The 27799-nt window shown below is 34.9% G+C and overlaps 2 protein-coding genes across 8 annotated transcripts in view; one reads left to right on the forward strand and one right to left on the reverse strand.

Annotated features, from left to right (window-relative positions):
* ZNF804B (zinc finger protein 804B) overlaps positions 1–27799 on the reverse strand; it is an 871803-nt gene that overhangs the window by 401535 nt on the left and 442469 nt on the right. The gene's annotated exons all lie outside the window — the stretch shown is intronic.
* Positions 22486–23609, forward strand: TEX47 (testis expressed 47). The gene has a single exon (XM_032484048.1). The coding sequence runs from the start codon at positions 22694–22696 to the stop codon at positions 23453–23455; it is 762 nt and encodes a 253-aa protein (XP_032339939.1). The 5' UTR covers positions 22486–22693; the 3' UTR covers positions 23456–23609.

The raw sequence follows: 27799 nt of genomic DNA on the forward strand, positions 1-27799 counted from the left end.
CCAAAGTAAAACTGTGATTTAAGTGCTATGTGTATGGAGGGGGAGGGTAAAGCTCAGTGGTGTAGCAAATGCTTAGTATGCACAAGGTCCTGGGTTCAATCCCCAGTACCTCCATCAATAAACAAACAAACAAATACACACTATGTGGTATATAACAGGATGGATTATGTTACATGAGTTGTCATCATAATTCACTTTCCTCAAATGGTGAAAAATAGATGTTTTCTTTAAGAAGTGTGGGGGTTTTTTCTTTGATTTTTATAAAAATAATATTATCAGTTAGAAATAAAATTTTGAAAGAAAAGAAACCAACATTTTCCAGGGCAAAAAGTCTGACTTTAGTATATCTCTTTCGGAATTACCTGTGAGGGTGGGTTATGAGTTTGTAATTCTACATGGCTGCAAGTACACAATGACCTTGCATGAAATTAAAGGATATATGTTTAGAGATAAGGGTCACTACTGAGTGAATAACTGTCATTGGGTTTGAAACTGTAACACCAGCTAGTGTGGGACTGGCAATATGGTATTTTCCTCATTCCCACAGTGACGCATATACGAGACACAATTCAAAATTTAAAGTAACTCTGTGTTGGAAATGCTGGATATTTATGAGCACCATTTGTGGTTGCTGAAAAACAGTTGAGAATACTGGGTAAAGTTACATATAGATTCTTTTTATCTGGTCATTTTTTAAAATAATTCTTTCCTTTGATGTAGGATGCCAACCAATACAAATTGCATTCTTGGGGTGACTATAAGCACTTAGCAATGCCCACTACACCTGGACTGTTGACTTGGCTAGGAGTTATCATGACCAGGGAATTAAGGTTTACTGTAGTTTCTTTGTAAACTCACATTACAAAGGCGGTTCTTGACATTTACACAACAGACACTTTTGTGTATTATAAACCCATGCCCTAAACCACCTTTCATAGGCCAAGTTCAGAATTTCCCACTAGAATTGATTGCGAGTGATTTAGAGAAATCCATGGAGATTTGGGAAAGAGAAGGAAAGTCAGCCTTTATGATGTGGCTGTAGCATTTATAGACTAATCTGTAGGAGCACCTAGCCCAGCCAAAAACTCCAAATGCTTTCTAACCACATTCACCACAGCATATCCACAGTCTTCTCCACCCTCTCTGTTCTTGAGGGGCCCTAGGTAGCTTCCTAGGACGAAAGGACACCTCAAGTTATCAGTTTAAGCATTTTCATCATTCACAGCTAGTAACCCCTTACCCCACAGAATCTCCCCTTTCTTTCCAAATCCCTTCTTCCTCTTCAGTCTAATTCAGCTCCAGGATAGGAGAATAAGAGGAGGGGGCGCCTATGGAGGGCAGTTGGGGTGTCTCCCCATCCCCGTGGCCATAGGCTTAAGTGTGCAATATTTGCCTCGCTCCCTTCTGTCTTAGCTGTGCTCCAGAATGCTAGGGGCACCTAGTCTGAAAGCTACCCATAACTCAGATCAAGGCCCTGTGGAAGAGATAAGGCAGAGGCAGTAGTCCTGTGAGAGGGGGGTTCGCAGTTTGCAATCTTCGGTTACTAGGAGAGAGCTGGCAGAATTCCATTCTATGGTTGCTTTCCCTAGTGCAAGAAAGGTTCACACCCACCCCTGGAATGCCTTCAGGGATGGGAGTTAACAATACAATGCTAATTTCTAGGTTTCCAAAAATGGAACACCACACCCACTCCATTAACGAAAAAAAAAAAAGTATTTTGTTTGCTTTTCAGACCTTTGATTTCTCAAACAGATTTTTCAAGAATGTTTTCAATAACAACGTATGGACTGCCTCTATTCTGCAAAAGCTGTCACCAATTAGGAATCTATATACTCATTTTAGAGTTACTAAATTAGTCTGTAACTAAAACAAAAGCTTCTTTCACTTCAGGTCTTGCCTGTCCTGCTAAAGAGAGAAGTGGCCAAAAAAAAAAAAAAAAAAAAAATCCTTTGTTACCACCTGTCCTTCCATACACCATTTGTGATAGAGTTTCATTACATTTTAAAATGACACCAAGTTCAAAAACCTGATGAAAAATATCTAGAGGGCCTTCAAAAGTTACCTTTTTAAAAGACAAACTATACTTCCAGAGCAAAACTTGGATCAGTTTCTTGACCTTGCCAAAATATAGAGGTCGACCATATTCAGGAATCTTCCATAAATGCTAGGCTGTCAATTAACAGGAGAACTATAATTTCTTTTAGTCTTCAAAATAATTTTGCTAAACTTATTGAAGAACAGGCCTTCTTTAATTTATAGATTTTTTTATAGACTTACTACCTAGAAATTCATGTTCTTTATATAACTGTTTAGTGGGAAATTATTAATAGATTTTTTTCCAATCTCTAGATTTTTTAAACTTATGACAAAGTGCATAGCCTAAATACTACTGTGTCTCTGGGACACATCAGAAAGGAGAAAGTATTCTAGATGAGTGTTTTTCATTTAATCCAGCAGGTAGACGTTGATGAAATCTATAACTGGGTGATGGTCCTAAAATGACTCAGGCATTCACTCTTCACTGGAACCAAGAACAAATCAAGGAGATGGAGAAAGCGGGGATGTACTTTTACAGGGTGTTACAATGGGCAGTGGAGAGAATATCTCTCCACTCTAATATCTCTTGCTGTTGCTTACTTACAAAATCTGTACTTTGTAAAAACTGACACGAAAAACTATGTGAAGAGCATAAAATGTTCTGATGATGTCAACCTCACTGTTTCTGACATATATCTAAAACAACACTGTGGTACCAACAACAAGAATCATGATCAGTAATTTCATTTAATGTTTTGAAAGACCTGACCATTCACTACGTGATTGTGCAAGCATTACTTCAACGTAGATACCCAGGTACAATGAGTACCCCTATTTTACAGAAGACGAAAGCAAAAGTCAGGTCCCAAGCAGCATTCAGCCAATACTTCAGCCTACAAGTCTAATGTCTTCTCACTATATCCTACTTTCACTATATCCTTAATAATGAATTAAAATCACCACATCTCATGCTGGAATTTGCCAGTGAGTGTATCAACTCATTATTCCCCATGATACAAAGTATTTGTTAAACTAGAAAGAAGGAAACAGAAGTAACATTTGCTGATCACTTACTATATGCTAGGTCAGAAATTTTAATTATTGTCATAGGTTTTCTAACAAACTTATTAAAATTCATTCCTGTGCCACATTAAAATAATTTCAGCTGGGAAAAAATTAGGCGCAATTACTATGCTCACTGTGCTTTTGAAATTATTGGCTATAAGTTATTCATTTAATTAGGACAAGCTCTGATTTGTCAGCAGTCATTTTGCATAAAATCTAACCTACAGATTGTTTTCAAATATGACATTTTTATGAATACTCAATTTAACAACTCATCAAGTTGACAGTAATACTAACTTCATAGAAATTTATCAAAACATGTATTCATTTAGATTTTGCCATTTAAAAAGATAATTTCATAGGAATTTTTTTCTTGGTCGCAAACTTTTTTTTTTTTTTTTTTTTTTGCAGGCCACTGAAAAACCTACAGCCCCCTAAATGCTGTGCTTCTGGTGCCTGGTAAATAAAGTGGCCTCAGCACACTGTGCTAGGCACTTTATAGACCTTACCTCATAAGATTATCTGTCCAGTAAAAGAAAAAAAATATGCTGGGCTACAGATAATAGGTTGCTGCAGCAAAACCCCAGAAAATCTATAAATAGGGAGGATGATTTCCTAGAGAATTCCCACCACATCTGTAATCTCAATTTTCCTTTATCTGAATAACAATTGAATCCAGTGGGAGAAACTGCAGTGAAATAAAGGGTAAACTGAAGACACATGGATAAAATCCTTTTTTCTCCTTTAAAAATGTTACTAGAAATGTTAATCAAGTATAGACTTTATTTGATAAAAATCTAACAACATCAGTTTACTAGTTGTGATAAATATTTCATACTAATATAAGATCTTAACAACAGATAAACTGGTCGTGGGGTAAGCCAGAACTCTGTAGTATCTCTGCAATTTTTCCGTAAACATAAAACCAAACTATTCTAAAATAAAGGTTTATTATTATGAAGGTAATTAAAAATAAAAAGGGTTTTCAACAGGAAAAAATGACCTAATAATGTTCTATTTACTCCCTCCTTTTTCTTTCTTTCCCTTCATGGACAATTTGGTCATAAAGCCACTGGCCAGGGGTGAGGGGAAGAGGGGGATGGCACTAACCACCTGTGCAGAGGGCAGCTTGTTATGGAAGGATGGAGTTCAAGCATAGTGAGTAAGTAATCATACGGGGAGAAGCCATCAAGTGCCTTGCAGTTAAAGAAAGGAGTTACAAATATGGAAAGAGAGAAAACCAGAACACTATCCTGTGGTGACGCATCGCAACCGGAGGTATTAGCATGAACTGATCGTTTTCAACGTACATACATAAGTATCAAGGTAAGTGTGTCCATGTGTATAAACTATCTACTGAGAAAGACGTGGTATCAGTTTCACTCTAATAGCAACTGGTAGACTTAGTGCCCAGATATTAATTTCCAAATATCATTCTCAACTAAAAGAAACTAGAGCTCTTTGGAGAAATGGCTGATAACAGTGCTGAGGCAAGGAAAGTACAAAATGAAACAACTATCCACTATCCACTGTGCCAGAAACCAAGAAGGTATTTAAAGAATGAGGAGGAGAAGTCAAAAGGATATGAGAGCCAGCTTGAAAGGGCTCCTATGGCCAAATGTGGGCTAGTAACAAAAAAGCAGTCATGAATAAAAAGGGAAGCCATGAGTCCACGCTAATATAAATTAATAAATAAACTGAAACTTGATGAAGAATAAGATATTTAGATAGTTTAAATTACCTCCTGGGTTAAGCAGGACACGTCTCCAAAAGACCATGTCCTGGTGACTTGTCATGTTTGTGTAAGTGTAACATATGGCAAAGGATCTTTACAGATGTAATTAAGTTTACTACTCAAATGACTTTTAAATAGGGAGATTATCCTAAATCGTCTGAGTGAGGAAGTCAGAGAGATTCTAAGTGTGAAAAGGATTTGACTCATGGTTGCTGATTCTGAAATGTAGGGGCTCGTGTGCCCACAGATTCGCCACAGGTGTCTAGTTTTAAGCATCATATCATTTATATATATATATGTGTATATATATATACATATATATATATATATGTATATACACACACACACACACATACACATATATACCCACATATATATCATATACATACGCTAATAACACATCCTGACAATATTTTTAACTTATAATCTAAAAAGAAAAGTTTGGCTTGAAAAATTGTACTGGGTTTCTTGGATTTAGCACAGTAAGCTTATTTTCTATGCTTAGCTTTTTTCCAAGTTGTATTATGTTATGCTGAATTTCTACTGAATAATGTGGATAGCACAGATTGCTAAAGGAAAAAAGTTTATATCAAAAACATGAAGAATTGACCTCTGTAAAAATGACTACATTAAGGGATTTTATTTAGTTTAGATAAGAGAATATAATAATAAAATAACATTACAAATTAATATATCAAATATATAGATTTAAGAAACTTGCATGAAAAGTTTAATTCCCAACTAGAAAAACAGAAGCCATTCCATTAAAATCTGAGCATAAAAAACAGGTAATTGTTCAAACTTTTTCTCATCTTTCTTCATTTAAGAACCTGGCAGTCTTGTAACGTGAAGGAAAGCAAGGAGAAACAAAAGTGAAAACCACAACTCTCCCCAAAGGGAATAAAGGAGAAGAAACGTAGCTTTTGTTGGATGTCAGACATAACACTAGGCACTTAATATTATCATGCTTTGCTCTACACAACAATTCTAGAGAGGTATTGCCATGTACTCCTATTTTAAAAATAGAGAATTGTATAAGATTATATAATTCAAGGCTTAAGGAACCAATTGTAATAAAAAACAGAAGTAACATTTAATTCAAACTTGTCTTCACAGGGAATCCATGGTCTTTTCAATCAACTAAGTTGCCTTAATTGGACCTCACGATAATTTCATTGGGTAGAAAATGTAAGTGCTATCATCACTAACCTGTGTGTGTGTATAAGTAGACAAAGATAGAGACTGATTTATATGTATAATAAATATATATGTGTATGTGTGTACCAAGAAGGTTATATAAACATAAATATACATATAAAAATATAAACATATAGTATATAGTATCTATGTATATATAAAATACACACACACACATACATAAACATAAAAGTTATGTAACCAGGAAGGTTACACATCAATACTTCAAAATAATAAATTTGTTCTGTAACATCGTCAAATAAAATTAAAATATATTGCTATCTGAAATCTATATTCTTTCATGCATTATTCAATCTGGTTAGATAACAGCCAAATATGCACCTTATTTAAACTGTTTGATCTCAAGAATTACGTGTAAGAATATATACACTTTTTTTTAAGAAAAATGAAATGCCCAACTCACGTGACAAAAAGTTTTCCAGATGCAACATTTCATGATGTGATATTAACCAGTATCCAAGAGTAAGGTGTCCAAAATATTAGAACCCAAAAGATATGTATCAATTCTGCACACCTTTCCCACAAATCAGAATCTTCACACAATCAGAAGCGTCTTCTTTTTGTTTTTTCTTTTGTTTCCTTCTGAGTGATATAGACCATGATGGTGCATTAGCTATGCATGGCCAAGAGTATGGTACAAAACTCTGTGCCAGTTCACCATTTCTATTTAGCCTTTAAAAACCCAAGTAATGATAACCATAAGACTCTTGCTCAAAATCTTAGAGAAGACATACTTATAACAATTGTATAACTCATTTAGCTTTTTTAAAAGAGACAGTTCTATGTAGTATATCTAAATTCAGAATTTAATTACAAAGCAACTCCTGGGCACTAATTGGCTCATATTTCTGGAGAGGAACCTGACAAAATGATCCTAAATCCTCACATAATACATAATCATTTCTCCATATATTTCACATCTGGAATTATCTTAATAAAATTCTAAAATGAACAAACAAAAATGAACAAAGGTGTTCACATAGTGTTGCTTACTTTAACAAAAAAAGTAGGCAAAATAAATGCTCAAGAGTACAGGACTGGTTAATAAAGGCATCTGTACATTGGAATCTGCAGCCATTAAACAAAATTTTATTGCTTTATATACTTCTACACAGGTTTTTAAAATACACTTTTTATGTACTTTTAGTGCTTATTATGTTTTATTAACACTAAAAGGCATTCATAATATGTTACTAAATGGTAAAAACAAACTAAAAACCATAATAATAACATAAGGTAAAAAAGTGTATGTGTGTGAGTGTGTGTGTAACATCATCAGTGATATACAGTAGGTGAAATGAAACATATCTACGCACAACTGCAATTACAAAAGAGAATCACAGAATATGCATAATTGTTCATTTCCTGATTTATGATGTTCAGGTCAATATCATCTTCTTGTAACTTTTCTTCATTTTCTAAGTTTTTATAAGAAATGTATGGCCATTAGGTCATATAAAATTCATATATAATAATAAAGGGGTGGAAACCTGGCCAGAATGCATGTGAGCCATTTCTCAGGTTGGTTCATACTGCTTAGCCCTAGTTTCTGAGAGGTGGGGCTGATCATCATTATTGAAAATGGCAACCTTCCACCAACAGAGCTGAGAGGTTGAGAACACCTTGGCAGGAGACAATCACTCTGAACTAACCACAAGTGTTAACTGCTATCTCCTCACATTCTGATTAGGGAGAAGACAAATCAATGTTGTCAATAAAGAGTGTTTCTTCACTTGAGAGAAGCTTCTATGCAAAGAAAAGACCATGCCTAGGTTTCCTCTGGTTTTAAAGCTTAATATTAAATTTATTAAAGTTGCAAATTCAAAAGCCTAACTTACCCTTAAGTTTTCAGATAATTTACAAAATAGTAGTCTAGAATATTTTAATAGTACCTTATAAGGAGATTTCAATTGATCACTGGTACAATTTTTAAATAATCCTTCTTTTAATTAATTCCTTTAAAAATTGCCTGTTCGACAAACTGAATTGATTAGATAAATAGATGGGTGGATAGATAGCTAGATAGTTAGATATCTAGATAGATAGATAGTCATTAAGTCAAAATCTTAAATGATACAATACTATATGTAACTTGGTAAAATTTCAGCTTAAAGTGAAATAATCCAAAAATTCAAACCAATTACTCTATTACACATTTTAAGACAGAAAACAAAAGGCTAACCTGTCACATGGTAGGGAAAATTCTCTTACACATTAGAAATCCTTAAATACCAAGTATGCACAGATCTCTTCTTAACACAAAAATATTGCTGCTAAACATTTAATTATTTTAAATATTTCTACTATAAAGTATAAATCTTCCAAAGTTAAAAGATCTTCATCCATGAAGGAACAGATATCACTACAAACAGTTTAGAGGTTACCCTCTCAGCCAATTGAAGTTATATGTTGATTAGGGATTGTAACCAAATTGCTGACTGAATTTTTGTCAGCATCATTAAGGGTCACCTTGAGCCCTTCTCATAATCTGTAACAAGGACTTTATAATTTAAGGAGGGTTGAGTTCAAAACTCTTGAAAGCCATATAGACCACATTCCAGATTTACTAATACCCTTACCCAATTTTTATGTTATATTAACCTTCATCCCACTAAATACACCATTTAATTAAATTCAACAGTGTTCAGTCACTGTTTCACTCAGTTCTGAATTCTTTTTAGACTCTTTATTTCCATTAGAACCACAATTCCTACACACACACACACACACACATATGTATATATTCCACAATATTTGATTAGACTTTGGATGTCTCTCACAGCTAGCAGTCAACAATATCTAAAGTCTTTCTCCTGATAAATACGTATGTATGCACATGTATTTTGGAGAGAAAGCAAGAGTGAGAAGATGGTTAAATCACTGGTAAACAGTTCAGTTTAGAGGCAAAGAAACCTCACTGTCTTCTTGCTACCCTACCTTCTATGCTAGGCAAGTTGATAACTAACACTTAACTGACAATGTTTAGGAAATAAGTTCTACTTTTAAAAAAAGTATTACTTTTTATTCATTTATTTTTAAAGAATCAGACCACTTTTCCAGTCCACTTTTTGGAAGAGGGAAAGAGAGTGAATTTAAATGTGAGCTCAACTGCTCAGCCTGCAGTGTGGTGTTAATATGGGCATTTGAAAGGAGCCGCCCTGGAGCCGCCATGCTGCCCCTCACCCTAGCGCTCCCACTGACAGCAGGTCCCCAAACTCAGAGAGTTTAGCATCTCAGTGGAATCTTTTTCACTTCAATTATGGGAACTCCATTGACCAGTGAAGGAGAAAATATGCCGCCTTATATTTAGAATACGTTGCTTTTACCTCCTGAGGGCAGAAAGGTAAAATAGATTTAATTGTGCTCAAGGAGTTATTTTTTTAAAAAGCAATTACTTACTAATTCTCAATGCCAAAATAATGCTGAAAAATCTAAAAAGGAGCCCATAATCTTACAGAAGAGTTACAGCTGGAGATCCTTCATATTGTATAGTTCTTACCAAAGAGATCTCCAGTTTTATCTGTACTACAAAAAGACATTGGCTTCCAGCAGCAGGATTATCATCTGCCTACTTGGAAAAATGATTAATTTAAGATAAACAGATGCTGCCTTCAGACATACTGATTGTATTTCCCAGATACTCTGCAGCAATGCTCTCCACTCAGACATTATAAAATATTCAGAGGGATGGTTCCTTTCTACTCACATAACACAAAGCATTCAAGATTTAATCTAGCTCCCTGTATGGCACGGTTGAATTTTATTTCATTTCACCCTCACCCTACCAATATAAGTCTCTCCCTCTTTAATTTAACTTTTCTTAACATAAACTTCTTTTTGTTCCTTTCATTGCTCACCTTTACATTTCATTGTATAAAGAAGACTTAAAATAGGACAGTAAAATTATGCCACTTAAAGCAAATTAATAAGTCAAATAGAAAATAACAATCAAAACCTGATAATAATGTGTTTAAATTCTGCAGTGCAAGACTATGTTTTAGCTTTCCCTGAAGAGATTTTATTTTTTCTAAAGATTCACTTTTTAAAAGTCTAGGTTTTAAGTGTGAGGTTGTCTTCAGTCAAAAAAAGCTATTTTTTAAATCACAAAGAAAATTGTTAAAGGCAAAGAGAATATGTACTAGGCTAGTACTGTTTTACAATACCATAAAAACATGACCAAGAAAAATTTCCTTCCTTTTCTGAGGCACAGGTCTGGAGAATGACCTTATTTAAAACAAACAAACAAAAAAAAGCAAGACCAGCCCAGTCCTTAAATATCACCGGAGGCAAATTTCTAATAACTAAGGATGAGCTACTACCCAAGTCACACCATTCACCACCACATCTGGAAACTCATTAAATATCATTTCCTACAACCCTGTGAGCCAAATCCAAAATAGGCCTTTAGTCAAGAGTCAGAGCTTAAAATTATGATACCTTTTTACTGTAGTGCTGTCTCATTTTTGAAAAGTTATACACACAAATGAGACAGACATTGACTATGGGTCCATGGTAGTTAGGTATATTTCGTGGAGTAAACAGAGATTTAACCTGTCAAGCAATGGCTAGGCCAGGCTATTTCTCTACCTTGTAAAAATGCCCACAAAACTGCCAGACTGGAAGTAATCTTACAATTTCAGCCCTGTTTATGACAAAATCAAAGTCACCCAACCATCAAACCATAAGCAAACAGTATGGCTTCTCTCAAAGTCAAATTTAATAAAAATTATATTCATAAATAGATATAATCACAGCAAGTATAACCAATACTCAAGTTGTCTGGCCAGGAGAGTTGAAAATTCCAACCAGTGGGGGATCCAAAGGATCTTCACATTTGACCCTAAAACTTATTAGATGATTCTGAGAATTTTGCCTTAAAGTTATGCTTTCATGCATCTTGTATTAATGGATATTTCTGAGTATATTATAATTGAATAAAAGAGGCTTAGCCAATTGAGAAGCGAAAAGTTTTACAAGAATGCAAAATATTCACATAGAAATCATAATTATTCCTACCAACTAGATCACTGGGTTAAGAGTTTAGACCTTCTAGTTAGTTCAGCCAGTATCTTACAAAATGTAATGCTTAGAACCTCTCAAAGCTAAAAGAGGCACAAAATGATTATTTATCAATATTTCAGCACACAAAAGTACACTTAGTCCAGAATAACTTTGCCTAGGATCTCCCTGGGGATAAGTACCCATATTGAAATGGTTTTTCTATGAGGTCAACAGTGGCATATATGTGGTTGAGAGGTTCCTGTTACAGAGACAAGGAACTAGGGTGACAGATGAGGCATGGGCCAGAAAGGCATTTATGCATCTCCAGCAGATGCCAGCACTGAAAAAATGATGACGAAGGACCAGATGCCTACACTGCCCCACTGTCATGTGACTCAAGACCCTGGTAACTGGTCCTCCCAAGTAAAGTAGCCACCCTAGTATACTTTCATTATGTGTAACACACTTCAAAAATAAAGTGATTGTCCCTTATAATTACATATATTAAACCAATGATACTTAGTTTCACATGAGGATCTGAAATGTCCACAGTTGTTAAAGTTAGTGGGTATAGTTCCTGAAGAAATATGGAGTTTTCCTGAATCAAAATGGGCAAAAGGACTTTAAATTCAGCACAGGCTGGAAAGGTTGTAGGATAATAAAGTCTTTGCTGGCTAAATCAAAGAACATCTATTTAGATGACTAAGACATAGCCAATCTTTACAAATATTTCATTATGTTGTTTTTACTATATTGCTGCTCTGGTTATATGAAATGAAAAAATGATACAGTTACTCAGACTCAGATTAATAATGCTCTTACTTTATAAAAAGAAACACTTTTTAATGTTTCATTCTAGCCTAAATCCTCATTATATAAATGGGATACAATGTTTCAGCAGGTATTTCTGACCCTCAAATGGTGCCTTTCCAAACATCTTGAATACACAGTTATTAACACCATTAAACGTGGCACCCATCATATTGCTTCCCTGCGTTCAAACATTTAATGGTTCTCTATTGAGCATCACAAAATTCAGATTCCTTTAACTATTTTTTGAATAGCTCTAGCACCAACTGACTTACTGAAACATTTCCTGACAAGTGCTCTAATAAATGTCATCTCCCTGTTTCACTATTTCATGCTTATGTGTTTTTGTCAACTGGAGGGCCTTATTATTAATTAGTCTCTTTGTGCCATGTTTTCTGTAACTGTAAAAGGAATTTGTTATGTCAGTGGTGCTAAGCTCCTTTCCAACTCTAAGCTTCTATTCGATTTTCTCCATTCCCCACAGGACACTGATCAAAAAGAAAGCACCAAAATAGATACTGGCTTATTGATGATGTGTTCTAATATAATATGTTGTATGAACCAGAGTCTATTCTTACACAGAAATTATGAAGATATTACTCTAATCAAAATTATCTTTGTGCATGGAAAGAAACTTTGCCATTACTCCAAGATTTTTGAGAAAAATTAAGATTTGTTGTGTTGATATCACATGACATTAAGTGCACCAGGTGTATTAGTAAGTCATACATCTTTAAAGCTCTTTTGTCTGCCAAGATGCAGAAAATAAATCTGATAAAAGTGGAAAAATAAACATAATTCACAGTTGAGTGTTATTAGCAGTCTCCAACATCTCCGTATAGAAGTGATGATCTTAAACTATCTTCAAGGCATGCAATACATGCATTCCTTTCTCAGACTCCACCTTCCTGACTGGACACAATGGCAATTTAGAAAAACACAGCACACTAGTTTTTGAGAGAGGAAAACCTAGGATCACTGTGGCATAATTATCCCCTTCTCTGTAATTTACTATCAGCGTATTCTCATTCTTCTTACTGCCAAATGTTTTGAGGAGTGGTCTACTTTTTGACCACTTATTCTATGTTGAACCACTGAACAACTGCAAGCTGGCTTCTCTCAACTGTTTTACTGAATCTTTTTTTTTTTAAGTCTCCAGGAAACTTCTAATTTCCAATATTAGAAAGTCATCTTGGTCCTCAAGCTTTTGTGGCCTCTCTTTAAAATTTTACCACTATCATCCACTTTTAAACCTCTCTCCTACACTGACCTTCATAGCCCTGTTTTCTTGCTTCTCTACCTCTGATTTTTTTTGCCTCTTTCACTGGCTATTTGCCTACTTCTCAAAATTAGGTGTTCCACATGGTACTGTTCTCCACCTACACGGTCTCCTTTCCTTTTGTTGTCACAATCACATTGGTTCCCATGGTTTCAACTCTTCCCTCAATGCAGATGACTATCAAATTTGCATCACAATCCAGACTTCTCCAGTTCTCTAGACTCTAATTGCATTTACACCTGCATGTTTCTATGGCAACTCCACTTCAACATAATACATACAAACTATTTATCTTCCAAAATCTGGACTTTCTCCTCTATCCTCCTTCTGTATTTAAAAAAAAAGTAGTCCTCCCAGTTACTGACATTCAAGCTCACAGATTCATCTTAAAGATGCATCTCTCACCTCCCACATCCATCTGATTAAATCATGCCTACCTTCATGATGACTTGCATAGCTTCCTCAATTTCAGCAACTGCTTTAGTTCAGATTCTAACTGTCCAGGGCTGAAGTCTTTAAAGACTCACCCTTCTCTCAGTAGTATGCCTTAGGCTAGCTATACAAAGATATCACTTCATGTGAGGTTTTTCTGGACGGAGGCTCCTGGACTGTGTCTTGATAAATGCTCCATCTTTCATCTCCATGTCTTCCTATCTTGACTCTCAGTCATTAGGTCCAGACACCCCTGAATATTGACCCTCCTTGTGGGGCCCAATTCAGGCAGGATCTGCCATTTTACCAGTTCTACCCATCAGCAGGCTCTCAAGTTAGACCAAACAGAACAACACATTCATTACTTTTCCTCAAACCATCACCATAGCCTTATTGGTTTTTTTTTTTTTTTTTTAGTGTCCATTTCCTTTTTCTGAACAGAACAATAATGTAGACAGGCTTAGAATATTTGGAAAATACAATACAAATATCACCAAAGTCCACCAATTATAACACTTGGCTAGATTTCTCTCTACTCTAGTTTCCATATTTTTTAAATAAAATTAGGATCACATCCCACATATAATTTTGTGTATTATATTATTTACTTTAGAGAGTAACTGTCTTTCCATGCATGTATAATATTCTTCAAAAATGGTTTCAAGGCACCATAGTATTCCATAATCAATGTATCTATTCAATGTTTCAAAGTTCTCTTTTAATTCCTATAATAACCATTTTCACATTAAATTATTGGTCAATAATTCTATTCCTTTATGATATGTACCTGGAAGACACATTACTTAGTGAAAGAGTATGAGATTTTTAAGCTCATGATCCACATCATCAAATTGCTTTCCAAAAAGGCTGAACCAACTTACTTTTCAACTGGCAGAAGATAAGAGTACTCAGTCACCAACTGCAGAATTCTTAATAGCGCTCTGGCTGCTGCCAGTGTTCCCCATCTCTAGGTTCCTCTGCTCTTCACAGACAACTCTCTAAAACACAGTTATGATTACAGGCGTTCAAAAAACCCAGTGATTCCCTCCTACCCACAGAGTAAAATTCCAACCTCTGAGCATGGCATCCAGCTCCTCCATACACTAGCTACAACTTCCTTTCATCTCCTTTCCTCTCCTCCTGTCTGCTTACCCTCTCGTTCACGCAAGCATCTCACCCTCGGGCTACTCTTAGAATCACCTGGAGAGGCTTTCACAAATAAACGTTAGTGTTCATGCCTTATTAATTAAATAAGAATCAGGAGCTGGTTTAAAAAAAAAATTCCCCACCAAATGATTCTAATATACACTACAAGCTAGCTCATTCTTCCTTAAAGTGAAATATGAGGAAAACACCTGTCAAAAAGGCAAGCTCTTAGACCTCACTTTAAGCGTACTAACGCATACCTTTTAGGGTTGGAGACCAGGCATTGACAATTTAACAAACCTGCAAGATTTTGAAACAGAAACAGACTCAAGTAGAAAACAAACTTGTGGTTGCCGAAAAGTTAAGTGAAGGGAAAAATTACGAGTTTGGGATTTGCAGATACTAAATATTATACATAAAATAGATAAACAACAAAGTCCTACCATATAGCAAAGGAACTACATTTAATATCTGGTGATAACCTATAATGAAAAAGAATATATATGTATAACTGAATTACTATGCTGTACACCAGAAACTAACACAACATTGTAAATCAGCTATATTTCAATTTAAAAAAAAGATTCTGTGGTTTGAGAACTACACTCTAGCCAAACCAGACTATTGCATTTTCTTAATGAAGTGCCACACTTCCCAACTCTGTAATGTATGTCCTCTGCCCTTTATGCCTCAAGCTTACAGTCTGTTCTGTATCTTCTTTGATCCCTGTCTCTGCTCCATATCCTCCCCACCCCCCGGGCCACACATAACCAGACATACAATTCACATTTCATATCTTTTTTATGCTCAGCTTAAGTGCTTGTCCCCCCAGCCACGTTTAATTGTTCCAGCATTTGTGTTTTCAGTGTTCAATGTTTATGTCTTTAGTACAGTATTTCTTCTCTCTAGCCCTGTATTAAACATACTTGTGGAAACTTTAAGCTCCACTGAGAGGACTGAATTTTTCACGTATAGATACAATATCTGGCTCACAAGAATATCTCCACAATATCTGACATATTTTCTACAAATTACAGACTTATTTTAAATGTTTGTATATTGAATAACAAAGTATTTCTAGCGTGTACTCTCCTTAGTAAATAATTATTAAACACTATTCCATACTGTCATGGCAAAGAGAGGCAATGCTGGAGAAGGTAGTTGTTTTTTTTTAATACATCAAACTATCTAGTGATTTGGTGACTATGCTCACTCTGCTTTGCACTGCTAAATCAAGTATACTTTGCCTACTTAATAGTTTATGTATATACTTAGTGACAGACTCTATCCAAGTTGTTAGCCATTTATTTAGATCATTAATTCTTTTACACTAATTATTTAGATATGTCAAAACACAAAGAAGGTTAGCACAAGTGATTTAGAGTTTTCTGTTTTTCTAGCACAGGACCACAAATGAAAGGTTAAAGTGGGATTTCATATTCCAGGTGGAAATCAAGTTCAGTTAATGCACATCCTCACATTCTATAGGAATGAGTTCAAGAAACATTCACAAAGCCACTCTCCAACTCTGCTTCCCTGAAGACCATGGTCAAAGCTTCTATTAAGCTTTCCAAGAAACCCAGCCACTCTTTCTAGTCTTGGCATTTCTAAAGCATCAAACAATATTTGCATGGTATTTATTGGGTTTTTCATGGACATCTCAACATCCCTACTGGACTAAACTCACAAAATCAGGGACCAGGTGCTTCCCACATTTGTGTGTCTTACAGTGCCTATGATACTACCTGGCACATCAAAGGTGTAGATAAATCTGAGACAAATGAGACATTAAAGACAGTACATCAATCTTGTTGATTCCCAGGTACAATGCAGGAGTATTCCTTTCAATTTACTTTATCCAAACCATATACTATCCTCTATTTCCAGAGGAACTGCTGTATCATAGAGAAGCAAAGAGTGACCCTGTGATCATGGATAGAGATAGGGAATAATTTATCTTCACTTTACCCTAGGTAGACAGAATAGAGAGGTTGCTGAGAGCATGTCTGAATTGTGTGCAAGGTACTTACATACCCTATGTTTAGTTTCCTCTCCTACAAATTGTCAGCAAAATTTCTGTCTACCTCAAGGGTTGTTGTGAAGATTAAATTAATAAGTGTAAGAGCATCTAGTAAATGATGCACAGTAAGTAATCAATTAATAGTATTTAATCTTTCTAATCCTTTCTATCTGCCTTACAAAGACAAAAGGACACTGGGGGATTGTTTTTTTCAGAAACATTTGGTTCCAGAGAATAAAGCCAGAGCCTAAAGTGTATAGTGAATATTAAGGTGCACTGCTTAACATGAATTACAAATATATTTTGTGTCTTTATGTGCAGTAAGTTGGATAACAAGGGTAGATAGAATAATTGGAAGAGGACTCCTTAGTATAATAAATTTCAATTCTGGTCCAGCCACTTGTCAGTTGTTTGAACTTAGATACCTAAACAGACCTCTCTGGAAGAAAAAACACTGAAGTTTCTTTTTATCCCATGGGATAGACAGACAAGTTCTGCCTGAGTCACCACATGAGGGTAAATAACTGACCAGTAACAGATGGCACACAAGGACTGAGGTATCTGGAAACACAAATGCTGAGTGTCCACTGAAAGGAGAGTGTATGATTATAATTACATATATCAGTCAATTAAAAACAGACCAAACTGCATGTTGTTTTTAGTCCTATCTGCTCAGAACTTTTCTCTTGACACAACAGCATGGTTGACGAAAGCCAATAAAACAAGGTCAGTTGCCTTTAAACGTTTCAGATATCCTGTGACAATGAAACTAAAATTTGGAAGAAGCTACCCAATAACTAAAAATGTATTAAGAAATGGAAAAATACACTAGGAAAACATAAATCAAACTATTACCTATGGTGGTAAAAACTACTGTTTCTAAATGTGTTACAGTGAACCACAAAAGACTGTTACTATCAGTCTGACTTACAGAAATAACAATGTCGTATGTGTTAAGCCAATGCCAAATAAGAGATTATCACTCTTCTGAAGAAAGAATGGCTCAGTTATCAGTCTGACTTACAGAAATGACAATGTCATATGTGTTAAGCCAACACCAAATAAGAGATTATCACTCTTCTGAAGAAAGAATGTCTTAGTAATATTTTACATGGTTTATATGTGAAACTAGAATGATAAAAGATTATCATTTTTATTAGGTTTATATTGGAAGAACCAAGATATATCAAAGAAACAAAAAACACACATAGGGAGAAAAATCACAACTGGGCTCTTTTTACAGGGACAAAAAAAATAAAGAAATTGTGTTTTAGTTAAGAATGATGTCATGAAGAGGAAGAATCTTAACTTATGTATAAAAGGTTCATTTAAGTTTGTGTGTTCAAAAGGGGCTTCTAGAGAGCAATTCCCTATAAATTCTCCCACTGACATTGATCAATGTTCATGTTAGGTCATAAACCCTGAAGTTGCATGTCCCCATTTTCTCTGTTATAATCCATCACTGTGGATTAGAAGTGAGTGCCAGAAATCTCTCTGGTCCTGATAAAGGCAGAAGCTCCCTCTCCTAACATTCTACAGAAGGGAAGTAAACAGGGAAGACTTTGTAAAACTAGTATCTTCTGAACTTTATGAAGCAGACATATCATCAGGTCTTACAGTTTCATGCTCTTAGCTGAATAGGTGAGGCAGGAAAATCTAGAAAAACACTGAGTACAAGACTCATTATAATCCAAATATAACTGAAATCTAGAAAAATGCTGAGGATAAAAGACTAATCATAAACTAAATATAATCTATTCTTATTATGAAGGAGGTAGTGGAAATCAAGATACATTTCAAAGTGAATAAAAAGTCTTAGTATAGAATAAAGTTGGGGGGGTGGAACAAATAATCCTAAAATGTATATGGAATCACAAAAAAACAGAATTTGCCAAAGCAATGCTGAAGAAAAATAACAAAGCCAGAGGAATAACCCTCCCAAACTTCAGATAATACTACAGAACTACAGTAATCAAAACAGCGTGGAATTGGCACAAAAACAGACTTATGGATCAATGGAACAGAATCGAGAGCCCAGAAATAAACTCATACACCTATGGCCAATTACTCTTTGACAAAGGAGGCAAGATATACAACGAAGAAAAGACAGTCTCTTCAGCAAAAGGTATTGGGAAAGCTGGACAGCCACATGTAAATAAATGAAGTTAGAACACTCCCTCATACCATACACAAAAATAAACTCAAAATGGCTTAAAGACTTAAACATAAGACAGACAGTATAAACCTCCTAGAAGAAAACCTAGGCAAAACATTCTGTGACATAAATTTTAGCCATGTTCTCCTAGGGCACTCTACCCAGGCAACAGAACTAAAACCAAAAGTAAACAAATGGGACCTGATTAAACTTATAAGCTTTTGAACAGCAAAGGAAACCATAAACAAAGCAAAAAAGACAACCTACAGAATGGGAAAAATATTTGCAAACAATGAGACTGACAAGGGCTTTATTTCCAGAATATACAAATAGCTCATTCAACTTAATAATAAAAACAAAAATCCCAATCCAAAAATGAACAGAAGACATAAACAAGCATTTCTCCAATGAAGACATACAAATGGCCAATAGGCACATGAAAAAATGCTCAATATCACCATTAGAGAAATGCAAATCAAAACTACAATGAGTTATCACCTCACACCAGTCAGAATGGCCATCATTAAAGAGTCCACAAATGATAAATGTTGGAGAGGGTGTAGAGAAAAGGGAACCTTTTTACACTGTTAATGGGGATGTGATTTGATGCAGCCGTTATGGAAAACAGGATGGAGATTCTTTTAAAAACAGACTTACTATATGATCCAGCAATCCCACTCTTGGGCACATATCTGGAGAAAGCTCTAATTCTAAAAGATATATGCACCCCAATGTTCATAGCAAGACTATTTACAATAGCCAAGACATGGAAATAACATAAATGTCCATCAACAGATGACTGGATAAAGAAGCTGTGGTATATTTATATAATGTAATACTACTCAGCTATAAAAAGAATAAAATAATGCCATTTGCAGCAACATGGATGGCCCTGGAGATTGTCATACTAAGTCAAGTAAGCCAGAAAGAGAAAGAAAAATACCGTATGATATCCCTTTTACGTGGAATCTAAAAAAATGGCACAAATGAACTTATTAACAAAACAGAAACAGACTCACAAACATAGAAAACAAACTTATGGTTACTGGGGGAAAAAGGGGTGGGCAGGGATAAACTAGGAGATCGAGATGTGCAGATACTACTATATATAAAATAGATAAACAACAACTTCATACTGTATAGCACAGGGAACTATATTCAGTATCTTAGAGTAACCAATGATGAAAGGAATATACGCATATATATGTACAACTGAAACATTATGCTGTACACCAGAAATTGATATAACATTGTAAACTGATTATGATACAATAAAAAAGGGAAAAAAAGAATAAAGTTGGGGGTAACTTTAAGGAAACATGAATAGATAAGACCAAGGATGTTGGCCTAGGAGACAAGAGAAAAAATGTTGAGTCACAGATTGGGGTATTTGTAAAGGAAAATATAAAGAAAATAACTGTTTAAATGTTGGCATTTTAAAATTTAAAGGCCAGAGGGACATCCAAGGAAAGGAGTGTAAATAAGATTACAAGTTGGGAGTCTTCTGTATAGAAAAAGTACTGGGATGGGAACTCAGTTTTTTTTCTTCTTTGTCAACCTCAGCAAACTAGTTGTATCTGCCCTGAGCGTCAGACTGAGAAGGAGTCCAAATCCACAGTTGAGCTCAGGAGGAAAGACTCCACAGTCAATCAGCAATGGTAATTATTCTGTTTGGAGACTAGAGTGGCATAAGGACCACCCACCTGATCTCACAAAATAGAAACATGGATGGTGCTAAGCTAATTGGGCAAGGAGGCAAAGTGAGAGAGTAACTGCATGATGAGTGCAGAGCCTCGGCACTGCCCAGAGTTGCGTGTGAGAAGGAACTGGGCTTGGCCACAAATAGAGATTTGGGGAGACATTTAGAAAAGTACAGCATCATAAAAACCAAGAAGTATAGAAAGCTATCAAGGAGGTTGTGAACATAATTACATTCTGCAAAGCAACAGGAATGCAGGCGAGAACAATACACTGGGCAATGACAAGTTTCTATGCACCTTGGGAAAGACTTTTGTTTCAGCAAGTGATGAAGTGAACCGCAGTGAGGAATTATGGCCATTTTTTGTGTACCACACAATTAAGGAATTATTAAGTCACCTCTAACCCTCCAATTTCTGGGATAATGAATCACTACATATTATTAAAACCAGATCATTAGTTTGGATAACACAAATCTAAAAAGTGGAAAACATACTTTAAAGTTTAATTTTTTTGAGTAGGGTGTTTTCTAACTTTGTTTTAAAATTATAGTGTAGAGCTTATGTGAATGCAGTTGTAAGACATGTTAATAATTTTTATCACAAAAAGTAATTTAAATTTACATTAAGAAAACTGAACCCTATAGAAGAACTTTCTTATAACAAGAATCACCATTACACAGAATCTGGTATGTGCTCTTACAGTATTTAATTAGTGCATAAATACCTCTTTACCCTGGGTAGACAAGATAGGGAGACTGTCGAGAGCATGTTTGAATTGTATACAAGGTGCATAACTAATTCGTTCTTTGACTTTCTCTCCTACAGATGGGGGACAAGAAGAAAAAAGAAAAGAATATGTCTAGGAAGATACTTACATCCATCATCTGTCTGACTTACAAAGGCAGCTGGCTAAAAATAAGCCATTCAGGAAAAGAGGCCTTCACTTCCTCTACCATGATGTCGAGGTGTCTACTGAGATATCCACATTAAATTACGAAATCAGAGCTGCCAGTGCACGGTATCCCTTTAACACCACTGACATTGTGATTGGCCAGGGTACTATGGAAACCAGCATAGAACACAGGACAGCTGAGAGCACCTAAGACATTAGCAGTTGTAACAGTGATGGAGGACAAGCAGGGCTTGGAGGACAGGTAAAAGGAAGAAGCATCTGAAGAGAGAAAATAATGTTAAGTTGATCTGCAGGGAAGAGAAGGAGACTGGTAAGAAGACTGCCTTAAAAATAACAGAATTTTTAATTGACCCTTACAGCAACAAAAACCAAAAAAAAAAAAAAAAAAGCCATTTTTGAGGCTTATTGATAGGAGTCAAAAAAAAAAAAAAAAAAAAAAACCAAAAGCAGCTACTTCAAAAGTATACTGCTATTATCCAAGCAATACTATTAGCTTTTAGTGTACTGAGTAAAAGTTAAATAAGCCAATGAGTAGTTAAGAGATTCCCAGATTTTAAAAGATTTATTGACTAGTTAAATTTATAAAAGAAATTGGGGAATTATCTTAAAAATATCCTTTTTAAAAAATCTGACAAATAAAGGACAATCTGTATTCACCATTACATAAATGAAAAGACACTTTAATGTGATGTCAAGGCTGCTGTCACTGACTGTCAGCAGATATATTCCTCTGCGTGTGCATGTGTGTGCACACACGTGTGCATGTATGATTCACGAACAGGGGCTGAGAAAAAATATACTGTAAATTGAAAAAGAAAATAATAGTCTAAATAACAACAGATTGAGCTTATTAGAGAGTAAGTCCTATCTTCTTCCCATTCCCCAGTTTATTGGGGAGTTTTTTTCCTAAGATGTGTTAGTTACTTTGTTGTCAACTTAAAAAAACAAAAAACCTCCATGATTTGATTCTTGCTTTAACATTTTCTTTAATTTCAAAGACACTGTTCATTGATAACACTGGGAAGGGATTTTGCTATTCAGTATCATTTGACCAACTGGGTAAACTTTTTTTTGTCAGAAGAAACAAAAATAAGAGTCCATCACTGAAGAGGTGTCCTCATAATGAAAATACTGTAGGAAGCTTACAACTGGAATCATCTACCGAAATAAACAGGACTCATCATGTCCTTCTCAGTTCATACCCGAAAGAGCACCAAAAAGAATTTTCCATTGGAATCTCTTCTAATACCACAAGTTCCACGTAGTAATTACTTACATTTTCAGGAAGAAAAGCTAAGACTACAGCTAAAGAAATTCCCTCTTAATAGGATGTTCCTAGTGGCCAAGATATCAGCAAACATAGAAAAAAAAGATATTGCTGAATACTATGAAGAACTGTTTCAGTCAATTTTGAGACATCACCTAGGAGAAGCAGTGACGGGATTATTGTTCATATATCCTACTTCCATTCTGCATATCCTTGAGTCCTCCAGTAGTACCCTCTACCAAATTCTTTTAGACTATCTTAACCATGAAAAGGATGAAATGGAATTTTTTATCCAAGGAATGAAAATTATAGTCACGTCCCACAATATCCCAACGAGGCTCTTTATGCAATGGCATGTTTCAGTAATAAAAGTGCCAGTCATGTATCTCGATGATGTGACACAGTCGCAGTCCCTAGAAGAGGTCATCATAGAATTTCTCATCCAAACTCATAAATTAGCACTCTACCTTTTTAAGACTGTCAAAGTGGGCACTAAAGGACCAGGCGATAATTTGCACCAAGTTGCACCTGAATTACTCCTCCCAGAACAAATAATAAAGTACTTATGCAATTCAGCAGAATTCATGGACCCCAAAACTTTCATAAACATGTATAATAAACCCATACATGTTACCTTGGATTCTGAGGTAGTGTGGCCCGCTACTTCCCGTTTCTAGGATGAAGAGAGATGATGTTCAAATCTCTTAAGGAATTTATGCTACTTAAATAAAAGGAAAATATTTCTAAAGTTACTTTTCTCTGTAAAAAGAAAGAAATAGAACATGGCAATCTACACAAAGGTAATAGACAAAGCTTAAAGGGTATGTTGAGTTAAACTTGAAAATTTATCTGGTCTGATATTAAGTTCAATACTTTATTTTCAAAGGTGAATGGGTTTAATAAGGTCATAATAAGTTCTCAAAGGCTAACATTTTTATGTAATGATTTATTTTTTTCATGAAAAGTGGAGATGAAAAAAACAGACACTTGATTCAGATTCTCATTCATTCTCTCAACCATCAATCAGCAGCTGTCATCACAGAGTACTGTGTTCCAGGAGAACAAAATTTAGGAAGGAAATACGACCCTTGAGTTGCTTGCAACCTAAATTTGGAGGCAAGTATATGTAAAAGTAAATATGATGTATGATATATGATAAATATCATTTTTATAGTAGCAGTCTGTAGGAAAGACTTTAAGAGCACAAACAAGGGAGTAATCTCTACATGTATGATACCTGAACTCAGAAAACTAAACCTAAACTTTGAAAATAGTTTCAAAGCTCACATATTCTGGATAATATAATTAAGAATACTGAGGCTATTATAAAGCTAAAGAACACACCAGCTTTTTGAAATGACTAGAAAATACATTGTCAGAAAGCATTATATTCTTTCATGCAAAATCGTTTATTGAGCACCACGTGATAGGGATATGTCAGGGTACAGAGGAGACATGACCCTTGCTCACTGGGAAAATCTATTTCTAAGTAAGTCTATGTAAGATAAACAAATTGGTTAATTTTTTCAATTTACTTCCTAAAAAATAATTATAAGCAATTTCTATATGACCTATTTCAAGTTGGTCCCTCCCTTCCTTTACCCAGGGTTAATGCTCTTTTGCATTACTTAAAATTTTCTAGTTTGTTTAAGCAATTAAACAACATTAATGTTTTTACTACTTCAGTGATATTTATCCAACATTATTTCAATATCCTATGAAATAGAGTTTGGATTTAATAGAGGAAATATTGTTATATCATTTTGATTTCCTGTTTTATTGCTTATTTGATTTTCAAACTCTTTGGGGGAAAAAAGCCATCTCAGTATGCACCTCAAATTTATCTTATGCAGATAATGTCATCATTTGTTCCACATCAGAATCAGACTTCAGGAAAGACCATTTCTATTTCTATATTTATAGTTAGATACAGATTGACATTTTTCACTTTTAGCTGAACTTAAAGTTCCATTTATTTAATTTAGTAAGAGAAAGAGTGTATTTTACAGGACATTAGAAGTAATTCTTCCAGTTAAGAGAGTGTATAATTTAAAACATATTATCAACTTAGTAAATATTAAACCCCCTAATATTCAGCATTGTGCTTATTTACTCTTTGAACTGTGAAAAGGCACTCATCAATAACAAATGCTTAGTGACAAAACGAGTAGACTTAAGAGTAAATGCTTTCCAGGCCTCCTCCCCCCCACCCCCAAAAAAAGAAAAGGAAGGAAGGGAAGAAGAAAGGAAGGAAGGGAGAAAGCTTCAGTCTTAGGCCTTGAATGTACGTGAGGAAGAGGTCTGGGAACTCAGATAAACATATTTAAGAGAACAGAGATGAGCAAAAACAGGAAGGAGAAAATGAAATGTAAATATTCATTGTATCAGATGAAATCCACTTAGCAGGGTAATTTTGTTTGAGAACAATATTTCCTCAAGTTAAAGTGGATAGAAGTAGTTCAGAAATAAAACTACATATTTGAGTCTATGAAAGTATGGTACATTATATTTTCCAAAAATGGTCACTGCAATATATTCCATCCCCACAGGCTTTTCATATGACCCTACTAACACACCTCCCATCACATGGTGGCTTCTAAATAGCCTCCTTTTGAAATCAGGCAGAACTTTGTCACTGCTTCGACCAACAGTACAACAGAAGTGATTCAATGTGACCTCCAAGATCATAAAAATGCCATGTATTTTGTCTTGATCACTTGAATGGAAACTAAACAATATGCTATGAGCAATCCAAGCAGGTTTCCAGATGACATCCACAGCTGAGGCCCCAGCCAACAACCAGCGTCACCACTAGACAAGTGAGTGAGTGAACTTTTCAGGTGATCTCAGAACCTATAGTCTTCCAGTCAACCCTGGATTTCAAGTCAGATCAGCTGACACTTGGTGGAGGAGTCAAGCAGAAATGAACTGTTCCCACTGAGCCCATCTAAACTGCAGATCTGTGAACAACACAAATGATTTAAGCTACTAAGTTTTGGGTGGTTGTTTATGCAGCAGTCTGGAACAATAATATATAACAGGAATAATTGTACATATATCATTTCACATCATTTATTTACTAATTCATCTATGCAACTAATAATTTCTAAATATCTACTAGTAAATATTTACTAAGGGGCCAAGCACTGTGCTAGTCCCTGTGTATACAAGCAGAAGTAAGATGTACATCCTCCACACCACCTAGCACATATCTTTTATTAGTATGCAATACTTTCTTTTCTGGTGTGAGAAACACTGATAGAAAATTAATTAACTTAGCCAAAGAAAATCATTAAAAAAAAAATCTGAGTCATTTTTAGAAGAAAGTAGAGAAAATATCTAAATAATAATATTAATTTACTTAGTATATTGTTATTTTACATTTAAAGTATTCAGGAAGCATCAACTGTGCAAATAACTAAAAAATAAGCCTAAACTGAGTCTAAGTAAATTAAACTAGTTATATGGTTATTTGTTTATTTATTGGAGTGAAGACTTTAAAATTAGTTTATTCAAATATAAATTCCCTTTTCTAGTCGTCACCTTATGAGGGTTTGTGCTTATTTCAGTGACATCACCGCTGACAAAATTCTGTGACTTTTTTATGGAAGATAAATTAAGGAGGTTTACAAATCAAAGGGAGTTAAAATATTTTATTTACATCTAGGTTTTTGAACCCCAGATAATATATACTCCAACTTTATTGGTGATCTTATTATACAATCTTCATTCATAGAAATTTTGTTTTTTTTAAATACTGCACTCACTCTCAAAGGAAGACCTGCTATCACTGAACATATTAAAATAGTGTGGCACTGCCTCTAAGGGGAAACATAAATATGTTTTCAGTAACAACTACATTATTGAGAGTCCAATATAGCTCACTAATACTGTATCTTTAAAGGGGACAATACTCATTTAGCTGTGTATGTTTGGGTATATTGATAAAATGCAGAAATACTCATATTTATACCTTACAAGGGTAATTTAATTTGATCAAGTCCAAAAGGTGACTCATTAAATCACAGGAAGCACCATGAGTGTTACAGTCTCCTTATAATAAAACTTTACATAAAACCAGAGTACAGAAGTTAAACCAAACAGAAAACGAGGTATTTTAATACTGAACATGCAACACTCCACATTCATATAACCACACACGTAAAACATATACTCATATATATTCAAAGAACATGTGACATTTAAATGGTGTGGCCAGCACCATTCTGATCTTTTTGTTTTGATACGATATCTTTACAATAGAATAATGCTAATGATCTTATTCTTGTTTCAGCGTCACCAAGGACTTTCAGGAAGGTTAAAATTCTCTTGACCAATAACTGAAATAGTTATTTGGAAGGAAAAACCCTCTCAGGGTGTATTTTAAAATTCTACTGTCTTCTTTTCAATTAAAGAAACAGCTGGATTCATTCATGGAGAATTAGTGCTTAATATAAATAGATTCTTACATTCAGTAACTTTATCATAACTTTAGCAACACAAAACTGCATTTCAATTCAGTTAAACTTATCTCTAGCAAAGAATTCCCCCAACTTTCATGACGAAGTGAAATGGGACAGCTTATCACCAAATTCATACAGCAAGTACTTTTAGATTATTTCATAGTGTAGTAAGTGATTTAATGCAGAATTAGAGTTCTCCCCCTTGTGGTCAATTATGTAAATTTCCAGATTACCAGCTGATAGGATTTATGTAATAAATACAGCGTATAGTTTTTAAGAAAATATAAAGAGAAACCCCAAAGGTACCTGTCAAATGTCAGTTTGACTCTCTTTATTTTGCAGAAAAAAGATTCTGAAACTCAAAGACATTAAGTGCTTTGCCAACAATAAAAGCAAGAGTTGATAACAATAGTCCTCTATTTCTACTTCATCACTTCAAATAATTGACTGTGGTCATGGCTAGGGGTCTGGATTTAATTCTAAGTGTTCTCTTTACTACTACGCCATACCCTTTGGTCCTCCAGTCCTCACATTATGTCTTTTGGAGACATCCATCTG

Source organism: Camelus ferus, chromosome 7 (genome assembly GCF_009834535.1).
Source record: "Camelus ferus isolate YT-003-E chromosome 7, BCGSAC_Cfer_1.0, whole genome shotgun sequence".
NCBI classification, from domain to species: domain Eukaryota; kingdom Metazoa; phylum Chordata; class Mammalia; order Artiodactyla; family Camelidae; genus Camelus; species Camelus ferus.